The 13,616-nt window shown below is 54.7% G+C and overlaps 1 protein-coding gene across 1 annotated transcript; it reads right to left on the bottom strand.

The window, feature by feature from the left end:
* Nucleotides 1-4,691: 4,691 nt before the first annotated feature.
* Nucleotides 4,692-11,222, bottom strand: CUNH9orf50 (chromosome unknown C9orf50 homolog). The gene is made up of 7 exons (XM_055599744.1): nt 10,829-11,222; nt 10,605-10,692; nt 10,433-10,516; nt 7,146-7,258; nt 5,482-5,644; nt 5,228-5,366; nt 4,692-4,893 (listed from the first exon to the last, which is right to left on the bottom strand). The coding sequence occupies exons 1-7, from the start codon at nt 11,220-11,222 to the stop codon at nt 4,786-4,788; spliced, it is 1,089 nt and encodes a 362-aa protein (XP_055455719.1). The 3' UTR covers nt 4,692-4,785.
* Between the last annotated feature and the right edge of the window lie 2,394 nt (nt 11,223-13,616).

Genomic DNA, 13,616 nt, shown 5'->3' with positions numbered 1-13,616 from the left:
GGATCAAAGCTGTGTGCGACCGCTGCCCGGCATGCCCGGGGTTTCTTTACATAGACCGCCTGCTTCCCCAAGTCTCACTCTCTCAAGCGTAGGCTTGCTCGTGTGGAAGGGTCCTGGGTCTGTCTGCAGACACAGGCACGCCCTGGTCCTCAGGGTTCCTTGCTGCTTTTGCACCAGAAGGGAGCTCCGGGTCTATCTTAGCAGCTGGCTCCTCGTTGCTCTGACATCATGGAAACAACTGCTAGGCTCTTCTAGACTGGGGAAACAAGTTTGGTGTGGTTCATGTCTGTAATCCCAGTAACTAGGGATGCTGGGGCAACGAGGATTTTCAAGAGTTCCAGGCTAGCCTGAGCTTGGTCAGTCCTCTGTTCTCAGGCCAGCTTGTCAAGGCCCCACCCCTACAGGCTCCCCGAGAACCTCCACTGGACCACACGCTCCTGAAGGCAGCGCTGGCTAGCTTAGTGCCCACCGTGAGCTCAGGGGCTGGGCGGCACGTGTGGCCTATGCTGGATGCTCAGTCTTGGTCTATCGAGAGACAAGCAATAACAACCCCGTGCTCAGCAGAAATGCTTTCAGTGTCTGCAGACCAAAGTTCAAGGCCATGGGCCACGGAGCCAGGGACTGTGGCAGTCTCTGCTGGCTTGTAGGCCGCTCCTTGTCCCATTCCTACTCACATTTGCTTTGTGTGTATGGGTGTTATGCCTTTATGTATGCGCAACACACTGTGTGCATGTGTGCGTGCCGCGTGCGTGCCTGCTGCCTATGGAGGGCAGAAAAAGGCATCTGATGCCCTGAAACTAAGGTTACAGACAGTTGTGAGCCGCCATGAAGACACTAGGAACCAAACTCTGGTCCTTTGTCAAAACAGCCAATGTTTTTAAGTGCTGAGCCATCTCTCTATCCTGGGATCCCTCACCTTCCACCACCAATATGGGGCCCTGGGGCCTCTCCCATGGGGCACTTGATCGGTAACCATCCCCCACTCACAGTACCAGCAGGTCCAACTGAGGTCTCCACAGGAGCTTAGAAGACACAAGATCTTAGTCCTCCTGGAATTACTGGTAGAATGATGGCTGGTGGCCCTGGAGTGCCAGTAGGGCTGGTTTCGCTGGGGAACCCTCTCCCGGAGGCCTGTCTGGATTTGCCACTTTCCGTGAGGGTTGCCTGGCCTCCAGGGAACCTTCAGAGGGTCCATACCCACAAATCCACACCTTCCTGATGTCAGCCCTTCCTTCCCAGGCCATCCTGCCAAGTCCCCTCTCCCACTGGACCTTCAGAGCCTCTCTGCTCCAGGGTGCAGCCTCCAAGCAGAATAACACTGTGACCTGAGGATGGACCAGACCTCCTCTGGACCTCAGTTTCCCTGGGAAGGGCTCTTCTGAGCATGGCTTCTGAAGAAAGCGGTGTAAGGCTGAGGCCTGACAGGCTGCAGAAAACTGTGGGTGAGTCAAGCTGTCTCCCTGGTCTTGGGGTGCTCAGGATTACATAAACTTTGTAGACCACCAGGCTGGCCTCAAAATCCAAGATTCTCCTGCCTCTACTTCTCAAGTGCTGAGATTAAAGCCATGTGCCATGAATTCCACCCCCTCCAACACACACACACACACTCCCTGTTAGGTTTATTTTTAGGGCTGGGCATGGTGGCTTATGCCTTTAATCCCAGCACTTAAGAGGCAGAGGCAGGAGGATCTTTGTGAGTTCCAGACATCCAGGGCTACGTAGTAAGACATTATCTCAGAAAAAAAAAAAAAAAATTAAAAAAAAAAATTGTGTGGGGCTGGAGAGATGACTCAGAGGCTAAGAACACTTGCAGTTCTTCCAAAGGTCCTGAGTTCAATTCCCACATGGTGGCTCACAACCATCTATAGTAAGATCTGGTGTGCAGGCAGGATGTTGTATAAATAATAAATCTTTAAAAATATTGTGTGTATATGTGTGTGTGCGTGCATATGAACATGTGAATGAATGTGTGAAGTGAGAGGCCCAGAAGAGTTGCAGTTATAGGCAGTCGTGAACTGCCAGATGTAGGTGCTGGAAATGAAACCCAGTATTTCTGCTGAGCAGCAAGTGCTCTCAGGCACTGGGCCATGGCTCCTGCCCACGCCGTGGGGACCGGACCCAGCTCCTCACACATGGCTCTGCAAAAGCAGCACCCCTCACTTTTAGGGCTGCCAAACCACCCCGAGGGTGCAGAGGCTCACAAGGCTGGGAACATTCCAGAGAAAGGAGCAGAACATCCTGTCTGGATAGCTCCCCCCTCCAGGCCTAGCTCCCCTGCCTTTACTTGGTTTGGTCCAAGGAATGGCCTGTGGTGGTGATCAGGAACAGGGTGAGAAAGAGGGAGAGGCTTTGCAGGGTGAGAGCAGCAGCTTGGCCCCAAAGCACAGGCCATATAGTCACCGCAGCCACTGCTCTACCGGGGGAAGCAGGCCCTGGAAACAGCATTTTCCCTGTCCTCCCCAGAGGCTGAGCCTGGGGCCACCCGTCAAAGGCCTCATGGGGCTTGGTAGGCACGGTGGCACACACTTTAATCCTAGCACTGAGGTGGCCAAAGGCAGGCAGATCTCTGAGTTCCAGGCCAGCCTGCTCTATAATGCAAGCCACAGACCAGCCAAAGCTACACAGTAAGGGCCCTGTTCCACAAAAAAACAAAACAGACAGACAGGCCTGTGAGGACTCTGGGAGGGGGAATGGCATCACTCCCAAGCAGGAGGAAGGACCTAGGTCATCTGAAAGGGGTCTTCCCCCTGCCTCAGCGCTCCCAGCCCCTTCTTGGTCACCTAAGTTCAGGCTCCACATGAGCTGCTATGTCATGGCTGTGGGGAGGTAACACCTCTGTGGGCCGTAGGACCCTAGGGCGCCGCAGGTCCATGCTTCATGCTTCGGGGTGCAACACACACTCTGAAGTGTGTTATCGCTTGTGTGTGGAATGGGCTCTCTGTGTGTGCGTCGTCTCTGGGGTATGCATGCCTGTCTCTCCATGTGGGAGGAGGGTGTGGTGTCTGCGTGCAGTTTGTATGGTCAGATGTGTCAGTGTGCTGGGGGGAGGGGTTGCGTGTGACACGCCTGCCAGTCGTGTGCATCGCCCTCCGTGTGTGTGTGTCTTTATGTGGCAGGCGTGGGAGTGCCTCTTTGTGTCTGGTTTCTCCATGTGTATGTGCCTCTGCATGTCCATATGTGTCTGTGGGGTGTCTCCATGTATGTGGAGTAAACATGTAGTTGTCTGTGTGTGTGTGTAGTGTGTGCTTCTCCTCGTGTGTGGGTCTGAATGTGGTATGTGCTTAGTGTGTGTTGTATAACTGGGTTGTGTCTGTTGTGAATACCTGTGGTATGGTTTTCTATGTGTGTGGGGTCTCTATTGCTGTGGTATAGTGTGTTTGCTTGTGTGCCTGAAGTGTCCTCCTTCTGTGAGGGGTCTTTGGAGTGTATGTAGTGTGTAGTGTGTGTGTGTGTGTGTGTGTGTGTGTGTGTGTGTGCGCGCGCGCGCGCGCGCGCGTGCTGTGTGCTACTTGCTGTGACCTACTTAAACATCCAAGTTCCTCTCCCCTGCGTGGGCCTCCCCGCGATGGCCCCGTCCCCGGTCGCAGGTTAGAGGCAGGGCTCCCCACAGTCCCGCGCTGTGAACCCAGGACTCGGGGATCCACGGTGAAGCACTGCGTGAGGGAAAGTTTCGGAAAACAAGGAGAGAGCTGAAGTTTCGCGGTGCAAAGCCAGGCCAACACTGCCCCCGCGCGGCGCAGTGCGGGGCTGCAGGCTGTCGGGGAAACCGAGGCAGAACCGGCACCCACGCGCACAGCACTCAGAGAAAACATGGAGCCCCCTTCTGGGTCGCATGCGAAAGCCGCTCAGAAAGGGATCAAGCCCCGGTCCATCCCATTGGTGGGGATGTTGCCTCATCGCGCCGCAAGCCGGGTCCAGATCTTCCTTTTTTCAGCCCTTCACTCTCCCCAGCCCTTGTGTCCCTAAGATCATCTGCTCAGTACAGCCCAAACCCACAGCTTTAGGCTCGGGTTTTTCCTGTTAGAGCCCGCTTCAGCTTCAAGCCTATCCGAGCTATTTCTGCTCGGGCCAGCAGGTGGCGATAAAGACCTGGCCAGCGAGCAAGGACAAGGCCAAACTCCAAAAAGAGGGCTGGCTGCCAGGCTGTCCCCAGAGGTTGTGACATGACTGTGAAGGCACCCAGGTGTATGGAGGTGGCTAGGTTAGCGCGGTACATAGACTCCAGGAGGTACCTGTTATCTTGTCTCAGGCCACTTCCCCATGTGGATTTGAACACTGCATCAGGCTGAGGGGCTCAAGTTTGCCCAGACACAGGGCTCTTTTCCCTGTACTGGGGTCTGGATGCCCTCACATTCTACCAGAAGGTGGGCAGAGATGCCCCGGGCGCTAGAGACAAGAAAGAGTTGTTTCTGCTCTCTCCCAGGCTAACGTAATGACTGGGGGTCGGCTTCCAGCGTGATTGGTCTAGATCTGAAGTTTGTGGTGAGTTGATCGGACACCCAGGAAAGCATTCCCTGGGACAAGCCCCTAGGATGCCCCATCTCCCTACCACCAATACCTTGCTCTCTCTCACCAGCCTCATCCCTGCTGTGACTCCACCCCGATCTCCCCCACCAGGGAACCCCAAGTGGTCCCAAATCAGGCACCCAAAGTGGCTGGTCCCATCCATGATCCATCCCAGCCACCTGGGATGAGAGTTTATTTGTGGGGAGAGGGCATGTTCTTCTCATTGCCTGGCCTGGGTACCTTCCAGGGTGGGGTTGGGGTGGAGCTCAGGCAGACTGTTCATCTCTGAGCCTGCCACCGGTGTGTGGACGGCAGGAGGAGCTGGTAGCCCTTAGGATGGCCTTGCTTCAGGATGGACTGCAACACCAGGCTGGGCAGAGAGGACTCCTAGAGTGAGAAGGATGCCCAGCTGGGCACTGCTGAGGGGCCCAGGTGAGAGGGTGAGAGGTGACGGGTCCCCCCAGGCCCAGATGGTTCTGCACCGCAGCTGGCCTAGGCTGAGGTGCGGCCCACCCACTCACTAGCAGCTGAACCCAGCAGCCAGGCACCTTCTCCCCTTTGCCTGCAGGGCCCCACAGTGAGGGAAGCCCAAGCCATAAGCCCCATGGTGACTCAACAGAGAAGGTCCCCAACAGAGTCGTGAAGGGCTGCTGCTTCTGGTGGCTAGCTGCCCTGGGCTGCTGGCCAGCTTCTGGTTCCAAGGACAGGAAAATTTGCCCACCTGCTCCACAGTGTTAGGGGTATTCAGGAAGGTTTGGAGGTTTCTCCGTGGCCTTGGGGTGGTGACCCTGGAGAAGTAGGGTAGGCGGCTGCTCCTGGTGTCATTCTCAGAAAAGTAGAACCGTGATTCCTGAGGTGACCTGATGGGGAGACAGGAGCCAATGGCTCTCTGACCCTGAGCTTCAGACCTACCTACAACTTGTACTTAGAGGGCCTGGAGCATAACCCTCCTGCTTCCTCTACCCAGAGGCTCACGCTTGGTGGTAGTTCCATGAGGAGCCAGCCACAGTGTCTTGGGCCCGGGGATGCAGGGCTGTGGGCAGACCGTCCAGCCATCTCCCAACATTCCCAAGCACCCGCTCTGACACAGACACAGCTGGCAAGGGCTCCTGCTCGCGTGGAAAGGGACTCTGCCGGACTAGAAGAGAGAGAGAGCAGAGTGAGTTTCCCTGTCCCCTCCCCCTGGGGAAGGGCACACTTGATGCCCCCACTCTCTCTTCTCCCTCTGACTGGCAAGGCTAGACAGAGCCCTGTCTCCATGGCAACCACAGGCTCCCCAATGCCTTCCAGTTGCCTCCAGAGAAGTCCTGGGTTTTAAAACTAACCTCCCCCCATCACCAAACACACACACACTGCTTCTGCTGTTATCACCAAGCTGTGCTCTGCCATGGCCCTACTCCTGCTCCAACCCTCAGGGGGCCTCTTCTTTTCTAAAGTGGGAGGACCAGGCATCACACCATGGAAATTCCAGAAAGGTTGCCAAGAATCAGCAAAGGTCGGTGGGAGAGGTCTCTCAGGGCTAGGCACTTATCCTAGACCCTGACATTCGCAGAGGCTGCCTAGGACAGGAAAAGCTGATGGGGTATGGCCACAGTGCTTGGATTTCTGGAACATTCTGACCTCTATCCTAGGCTTCCATAGCTCTCACACAACCATACTTTGCCTCAATTTTCTCATCAATCAAATAACTAGAAGGTGGGGTGAGCCGTACAGGCCTGTAATCCTAGCAGCTGGGAGATGGAGGCAGGAGGATCAGTATCTCAGGGTCATCCTTGGCTACATGGTGCATTGTAGGTCAGCCTGGGCTACCTAAGACCCTGTCTCAAAAAGACAACAATAAATTAACATTGCTACTCCTAGGCACAAGAGCTCTTAAATCTATTAGCTGAAATCATATTCTGAAGCATATGCATGCACAAAATATAACCAGAAGTTGGGCTTCTCTGATTCGTGAGTGTGTTAAGGGGAGATGTGGGGGGCCACTGAGTCCTGAGGAGAGAGGCAGGGTACCAGAGAGGACGTTTGTGTGATGATGGTCACCTCTTATCTTCCTCATTGTCCTTCCTGCCTCCCAGCACCCATTCGGGAAAGTCAAAGGAGAGTACCACCAGGCGGCCATCACTAGAGCCATCACTAGACATCCATCCCAAGAGCTGAGTGCACACATCCGCCCGGGTTCTGAGTTTTTCTCTTGGACCCTTGCAGCAGTTTTCAAGACTGAAGATATTTTCTTTTCTAGGACCTGCTGGACATCCCGTCAGCCTGACCCCGGGGACTACTTTCAAGAATCCATGAGGAAGGTGTTTTAGGAGGCTTCTGAGAGAAGCCATGTAAGCCGGTGACAAGGAAGGGCTCTTTAATGACAGCAAGACCTGGGCAGCCATTGCTACCTGGGTCACCAATGCAGCTACCCTTTCCCACCACCTGCCTGATGCCACCCCCTCTGCTGGCTCTCAGGGCCCCTACAAGATCCTTGAAGGTTATCATGACATCTTCTGAGAAGGCCAGTACAGGTACTTCCTCTGTAGAGTAATGTCCTACCCCATTCTCTGAGGATCCAGAGGCACAGCACGTGACCTCGGCACTCCTGGCTGGAATTTTCTGGAATCTCGGGGGTCTAGACGGAGCTGCCAGCTCACCTGCACGGTTGCGCTCCCAGTATCGGAGTGCCGTGTCCTGTAGGGTCTCGTCTGCAAATCGTACCCGGAAGGGACAGTAGCGTCTGTGGGGCCTCGAACCTTCTCCAGAGGGGCTGTGAAGGAGAACATTCTTCACTTCACCTGCGTGCTGTGGAGTCTGCTGAGGGAGGTGAGCCTGCAGAGAAGTTGGGCTCCTAGCACAATCGTGGACAGGCCTAGAGAGCTGTGCATTACTGCTCTTGCAGATGACCTGAATCTGACTCTAGCAACCACATTGTTGGCTCACAACCACATCAACTCCAGGGGTAATCTGAGGCCCTCTTCTGGCTTTGGCAGGCTCTAAGACTCTTGTGTACATACACACTCCCCCCCTCCTGTCCCCACTCCCCCCCTCCTGCCCCCCAGCAACACACACACATAAATGAAATAAAAATCTTTGAAAGATTTTGGTTGTTGGCAGGGCTATTCTAGTCACATCAGTTGGCCTTTTCCAAGTGCTTGTCCTGGCTCATTGTGTGACCTGCTTTACCCCACCAAACCTGCACAGTGCTTGTGAAGCTCTGTTACTCTTTTTTTTAAAGATTTATTATTTATATGGCATTCTGCCTGCATACCAGATCTCATTATAGATGGTTATGAGCCACCATGTGGTTGCTGGGAATTGAACTCAGGATGTCTAGAAGAACAGCCAGTGCTCTTACCCTCCAGCCCCCTTACTCTTCTTATTTACAAGGAAGGAAACTGAGGCCCAGAGATGTCTGGCCCATAGCTGTCACTCAAACATCAGGCTAGGGGCTGGAGAGATAGCTCAGAGGTTAAGAGCACTGACTATTCTTCCAAAGGTCCTGAGTTCAATTCCGAGCCACTGCATGGTGGCTCACAGCCATCTGTAATGAGATCTGGTGCCCTCTTCTGGCATAGAGGTACACATGCAGGTAGAACATTGTATATGTAATAAGTAAATCTTAAAAAAAAAAAAAAAAAAAAAAAAAAGCAAACAAACAAAAAGGCCCATCAGGCTAGAGGGTATGATTTTGTGCTCAGGAATCAAGAGGTCCTGATACATGGAAACCTGGCTCATCTGTGAAATGGAGATCATTAAGCCAGGCACAGTGAGACACATAGGACACTTCTGAGCTGGAAGCAAAAGGATCAGGAGTTCGAGGTCATCCTTGGCTACATAGTGAGTGTAAGGCCAGCCTGTGCTACAGATCGACAAATGAGCAGATAAAGGATGAAAATAAAACGAGTAGATAAAGAGTGAAATCACGCGCCCCACCCCTTCCTCAGCACGGGCGTGAAGGGATGGGGCGCACTGCAAGAACACCCTGCCGAGGGCATGCTGGGCAGAGGAGCTTCAGGCTGCTGTGAGAAACTGCCGGTCTCCGTTATGCCACCAAGAAGGTCGAGTGAGCTGGGGCACAGGGTAGTCAACGCTCCGCTTCTCAGTGTTTTCCTTCTGGTCATGTGTGATCCCTTTGCCGTCACGGGAGACGATGGGACTGTGGCGTACCCCGTGTGGAGAGGTACCTAGAACAGGGCCTATCATGGGGCACTGTTGTTCTCGGTGAAGGGCGTGCTATGTTTACATGTAATAGATAGAAATGTTAGGTCTGCTCATCTCTTCCTCCAGGGCTGCCCTGCCAGCCTGGTCACTTGATCCCTCGGAAAGGCTCCCATTTCACCGCTGCCTCGGGCACACATATTTACACATCCGTACCCGCTTGTCCTGCACCACCTTTTTTTGTGGGCACAGAGGGTGTGTTTCTCACCAAAGAGCCTTCAGCTGGGAGGTGATGAGGCTAGAACCTGGCTTTAGGTGTTGGGGCTTAGTTAGGCCTCAGCTCTGTTCTGGCCACAGGGCCAGGCTTAGGCAGCTCCTAGGTCTGCCTGCCGGTGTGGGATCATGGCCTCCCTGGGAAAGATCACAGGGACAATATGACATACCGAAGGAATGTTACATACAAGTAAGTGTTCAGCTCTAGTCTCTACTTAAAAAAAAAAAATTATTTTTATTTTATGTGCATTTGTGTTTTTCTGCGTATATAGCTGTGTTAGGGTGTCAGATCCCCTAGAGCTGGTGTTACAACATTTACATGTTGAACTGCCATGTGGGTGTTGGGAACTGAACCTGGGTCCTTTGGAAGAGCGGCAAGTGCTTTTAACCACTGAGGCGTCTCTCCAGCCTAGTCTCTACTGTGACCCCAGAGTATGTGTCAGGAAGGTTTCCGAGGCTCACAGAGGAATGTCCAGTGACCCATTAGCACTGTTTTCCACGGGTACGGATGGAACAGTACAGTATGCTGCAGCCTCTGCATATTCCCTGCTCCATCTGTCCTTGCCTCCTTAGGTGAACTCGTTTGTTGGGAAGGGTCTCACCTCACAGCCCTCGGCTGTCCCGGAATCACTGACTCACAGGGCTGCCTCCTGAGTGCTGGGATTAAAAAGTGTGCACCACACACCCAACTCTCTAGTCTTTAGACTCCCAGACAGCGCTCTCCACCATGCACCCAGGCTCCAGCCTGTTGAAACCTGTGCTTTTCCCTCTCCATTAAGCACTCTGTAGCATCCAAGTCCAGGTTAGCATTAGTGCAGGTTAACGCCAGGGGGCTTTCTTGCTTCCATCTCTCATTGTCTTTCCTCTAGTACTTGATACATAGTAAAACATCACCAATGGGTAATGAGTAGGACAAGAGAGAGTACAAGAATGGGTGGATTAATGGCAGGATCTGAACTGAAAGACTGCATCTGGGGTGAGTAGCTGGATGGTCACGCAGACAGATGTGTAAGCCTATGGTGGCTCTATTACCAGGGGAGAGGTGACTGGCATCCTGGGTTTATAAGTGAATGAAGTACAGCAATTGGCAGCTATAACGGGGGTCGGGTGGGGGCTGGGGCTGTGAATAGATGGAAGACTGGCTGTCTGGCAGTCCGGCTGTCTGAGGGCAGTTATGGATTCATGGGCAACAGATGCCTCGGTGGATAGATGGATGGAGAGAGTCACAGCAGAGGACCTGGTCCATGGGTAAGGAGCAAGGCTGGATGGCTGAGCCTGAGTGCATTAGTGAATGGCTGGAAATAAGGGAGTAAAGGGCTCTCTTCCGCTCCCATTCCCATGACTCACGGGTGGAGGAAATGGTAGAATGGCTCACTGAGTAGAGGGGACTGACAGGCAAGCCTGGTGACGCCTGCTCCAGCCCTCCAGCCCTCCAACCCACGTGAAGGTGGAAGGGGAAAGCCTACCGCACACAACTGTGGCACGGTGAGCCCTGACAGCTGCCACTCACCGGCTGGCTCTTCTGGTTTCGCCTCTCAGGGATCCCAGGGTAGGTGTCTGTCTAAAACTGCCGTTCCAGTACAACGATCGGTCCCTTGGAGACAAAGAGGCCACAGCTGATGTCAGCAGAGCCCCAAGCCTGGGAGCATCCAGGGCAACCCCAAGAGGGTCCCTCCGCTTACCTCAGGTCTGGGAGGACGGAGCAGCTGGGACACTGAAAACTCTGGCAGGGGTTCAGTGTACCCCTAGGGTACTGTGGCACTGAGGGTGCTGGGAGGCCCGAAGAGGAGGAAGAGGAGAATGAGGAGGAGGAGAAGGAGGGCAGCCCAGGGAGCTGGGGACGGTGCTCGCAGGGGACCCCAGGCTCCTCCCCCTTCCCCCCGCTCCCCCCCCCCCGCGGGCTCACTGCGGGCATTCAGCTCCCCACTCTTGGTGTGCAGTCTATGCAGGAAGTTGCGGAAGTTGCTGGGCAGCAGGTCCCCCAGCAGCCCGCTTAGGGTGTCAGGGTCGTCCCAGGCGGCTGGCTGCCGGGTGCGCCCGGCCTTGGCCCCGCGGGCCCCGCTCGTCTGCCTCAGGGGTGGCAGCAGCAGCTCGCTCGGGGTCCCCAGGGACACGGAGGACAGGCGCTGGGGCTTGCGGTCCTGCCAGTCCGAGCCGGCCGCGCCCCGTGCCCCGCGGACCTCGGGCGTGGGCAGCCAGGGCAGCAGCACCGGCACGGAGTAGCGCCGAAAGGTGGCCGCCTGGGGACACCTCGGGGGCTCGTAGCCCGGGATCCACGCCGGGGACTGGCGCCGGTACATCCTGAGTCCGAGCCGGCTCAGGACATTTTCACGCCTGGGGGACGAGCTTGGGCGAGCAGGGCCTCAGAGAGGTTTTGCGCCAGCCAGCAGGCCATAGTGCTGGGAAGGGGCAGCGGAGCGGGCTCGGGCAGGACCCTCGCCTTCTGTGTCCGAGCGCAAAGACGGTGACGGCGGGGACCCCAACCCTCTGGGGCCGGCTGTGACGTTGACATGAGCTAGTACAGGCCGGGCGCCCGGCCCAGCGCGGGTCTCGCTGCAGCACCTGTCTTTCCTATCACTTAGCACGCTTGGGAGAAGGCTTATCTAGAATATGCAAGTAACAGCATGGCGACTCAAGCCTGTGAGCCCGGGAGGCAGAGGCAGAGGCTGGAGAGCTAGACCAGCGGGAGGACCGGGGTTCAATTCCCGGAACATACAGGGCGGCTCCCACTCTCCAGTCCCGAAGGTATCTGCCATCCTCCTCCAGCCTCTGAGGACACCAGGCAGGCACATGCCAAGTTCGAGGTCAGCCTGGGCTAAGTGAGACCTGTTAGAAATGACCCTTTTTCAGGGGTGGCCTAATAGCATCAGCATACACAGATATTTACCTTACGGTTCACAAGGGTAGCAAAATTTCAATGACGAAGTAGCAAGGAAGGTAATTTTGTGGTTGGGGGTCACCACAACATGGGGAGCTGTATTAAAGGGTCGAAGCCTTAGGAAGGCCGAGAACCACTGCTCTAGAGTTCTGTCGCTCCAATCCTTATTAGTGTTGAGATCTGGGCAGCCAGAGAACTTCCCGTCAGTTAAATTCCCTTTGAGGAGGGCTCTCGATACACGGCAGGACAGACTGTCCTCCTGCCTCGGTTCTCCAAATCCTGGGCTTACCAAACTGGGCCACCCCCTGCAGCTCACCCATGACTGGAGGCCGTAGGGGGAGGAGGCATGGGAGAGCCGGACCTCCTGCTGGCATGGTAGCATTCCGGTTTGTAGCGTTTGATGGGAATCTGCAAGCTTGCTTTCAGAATGCTAAGCTCCAGGCGGGGGACCTTCTCCCACCTCCTACCCCAGACGCTGGCAGCGGAGGAAAGGGGTGCTGAGGAGGAGCCACGACCATTTTAACTGGCCCCTCCCCAAGGTTCGGGATGATTCAGAGAGCCTGGCAAAGCCTGCTGAAGCGAAAACGGGTGCTCCACCAAGCCACATATTTGAGCAAACTCCCAATTAGGGAGGAAAGCCTCGGTTCCCTTCCACTCTGACGCTGGGAGTCTCAGGCTTGTTGCTTCCCCAAGTACACCCTCTTCCCAGGTTGTCGTCGGCTCTAAACTGTTTCCTGGGTGACAGCACACTCACCGTGTGGGGGCCCCAGAAGGTCCTGTGAGTTTAGAGCCCCCCCCCCCGCAGGTGGGCTATTCGCTGGTACCACCCATCTTCCCACTTGCTCTTTCGGGCATCCCCGCCCAGGTCACGGAGAGCCTCCTTGGAGCCATTGTGATCCGCAGCCACTGGAGAGCAATGGGCGCTGTGGCCTGGGGACCAGGGTGGGGCTGTGCCCTGGGTGCTAGGGCCACACCCACAGAGGCCTTGGAACTCCTGGCCAGGGCGGCCATGCCTAATCCAGAGAGGAATGGGCCACTCTCTAGACCCAGGGGGATGTAGCTGGGTAAGGGCTAGGACAGGAGAACTTTCTCAGTCCCACCCTCCTACGGCAGTAAGAACACAAGGGGCTTGGAACCAAGGTCAGTTCCTTTTCTGTTTCTCTTGGCTATATGATGCTGACAGGTTTCTTGTTTCTGGGTGTACCGTGGAGCAAATGGGCTGATATGTGAGTCTTGGTTGGGAGAGAGCTAGAGGAGGCCTATGGGAATGTCTGGGCATGTCAAACAGGTTGGCGGATGAGGGCCTGCAGCTGAGACAATTTATAAAGATATAAATTAAAAAATATATAGATTAAAAAAAAATGAAGGCTAGAGAGATGGCTCAGTGGTTTAGAGCACTGTCTGTTCTTCCAGAGGTTCCGAGTTCAATTCCCAGCAACTACATGGTAGCTCACAGCTATCTATACTGGGGTCTGATGCCCTCTTCTGGCATGCAGGAGATAAAATACTCATATACATAAAATAAATTAAAAAAAAAAAAAAACGAGGGTCAATAATATGCCCAGAAGGGGCATCATGAAAGATGTATTCCATTTTCTGTAACATTCTTCAGCGGGGATGAAGGGTCCATAGAGAATATTGCGTGGGGAGAGACTTTTTTCTTTTTTATTATTTCTTCTTCTCCTCCTCCTCTTTCTTTCAAGACAGAGTTTCTCTGTGTAGCCCTGGCTTTCCTGGAACTCAGTCTGTAGACCAGTCTTGGCCTCCAACCCAGAGATCTGCCTGCCTCTGCCTTCCTGCTGAGATTAAAGGCCTA

The sequence above is a fragment of the Psammomys obesus genome, unplaced genomic scaffold (genome assembly GCF_907164565.1).
Source record: "Psammomys obesus unplaced genomic scaffold, mPsaObe1.curated_primary_1811, whole genome shotgun sequence".
NCBI classification, from domain to species: Eukaryota; Metazoa; Chordata; class Mammalia; order Rodentia; family Muridae; genus Psammomys; species Psammomys obesus.
The sequence above is the reverse complement of the archived record's forward strand: the minus strand, read 5'-3'. Positions and strand labels throughout refer to the sequence as shown.

Bases quoted from the DNA above. Each gene is read 5' to 3' on its own strand.
- CUNH9orf50 (XM_055599744.1), bottom strand. From the start codon at position 11,222: ATGTACCGGCGCCAGTCCCCGGCGTGGATCCCGGGCTACGAGCCCCCG. The intron at 5,645-7,145 runs GTGAGCTGGCAG...TCTCTCTTCTAG, and splicing joins CTGGGAGCGCAACCGTGCAG to TCCGGCAGAGTCCCTTTCCA. The intron at 4,894-5,227 runs GTGGGCAAATTT...TTCTCACTCTAG, and splicing joins CCCCTAACACTGTGGAGCAG to GAGTCCTCTCTGCCCAGCCT.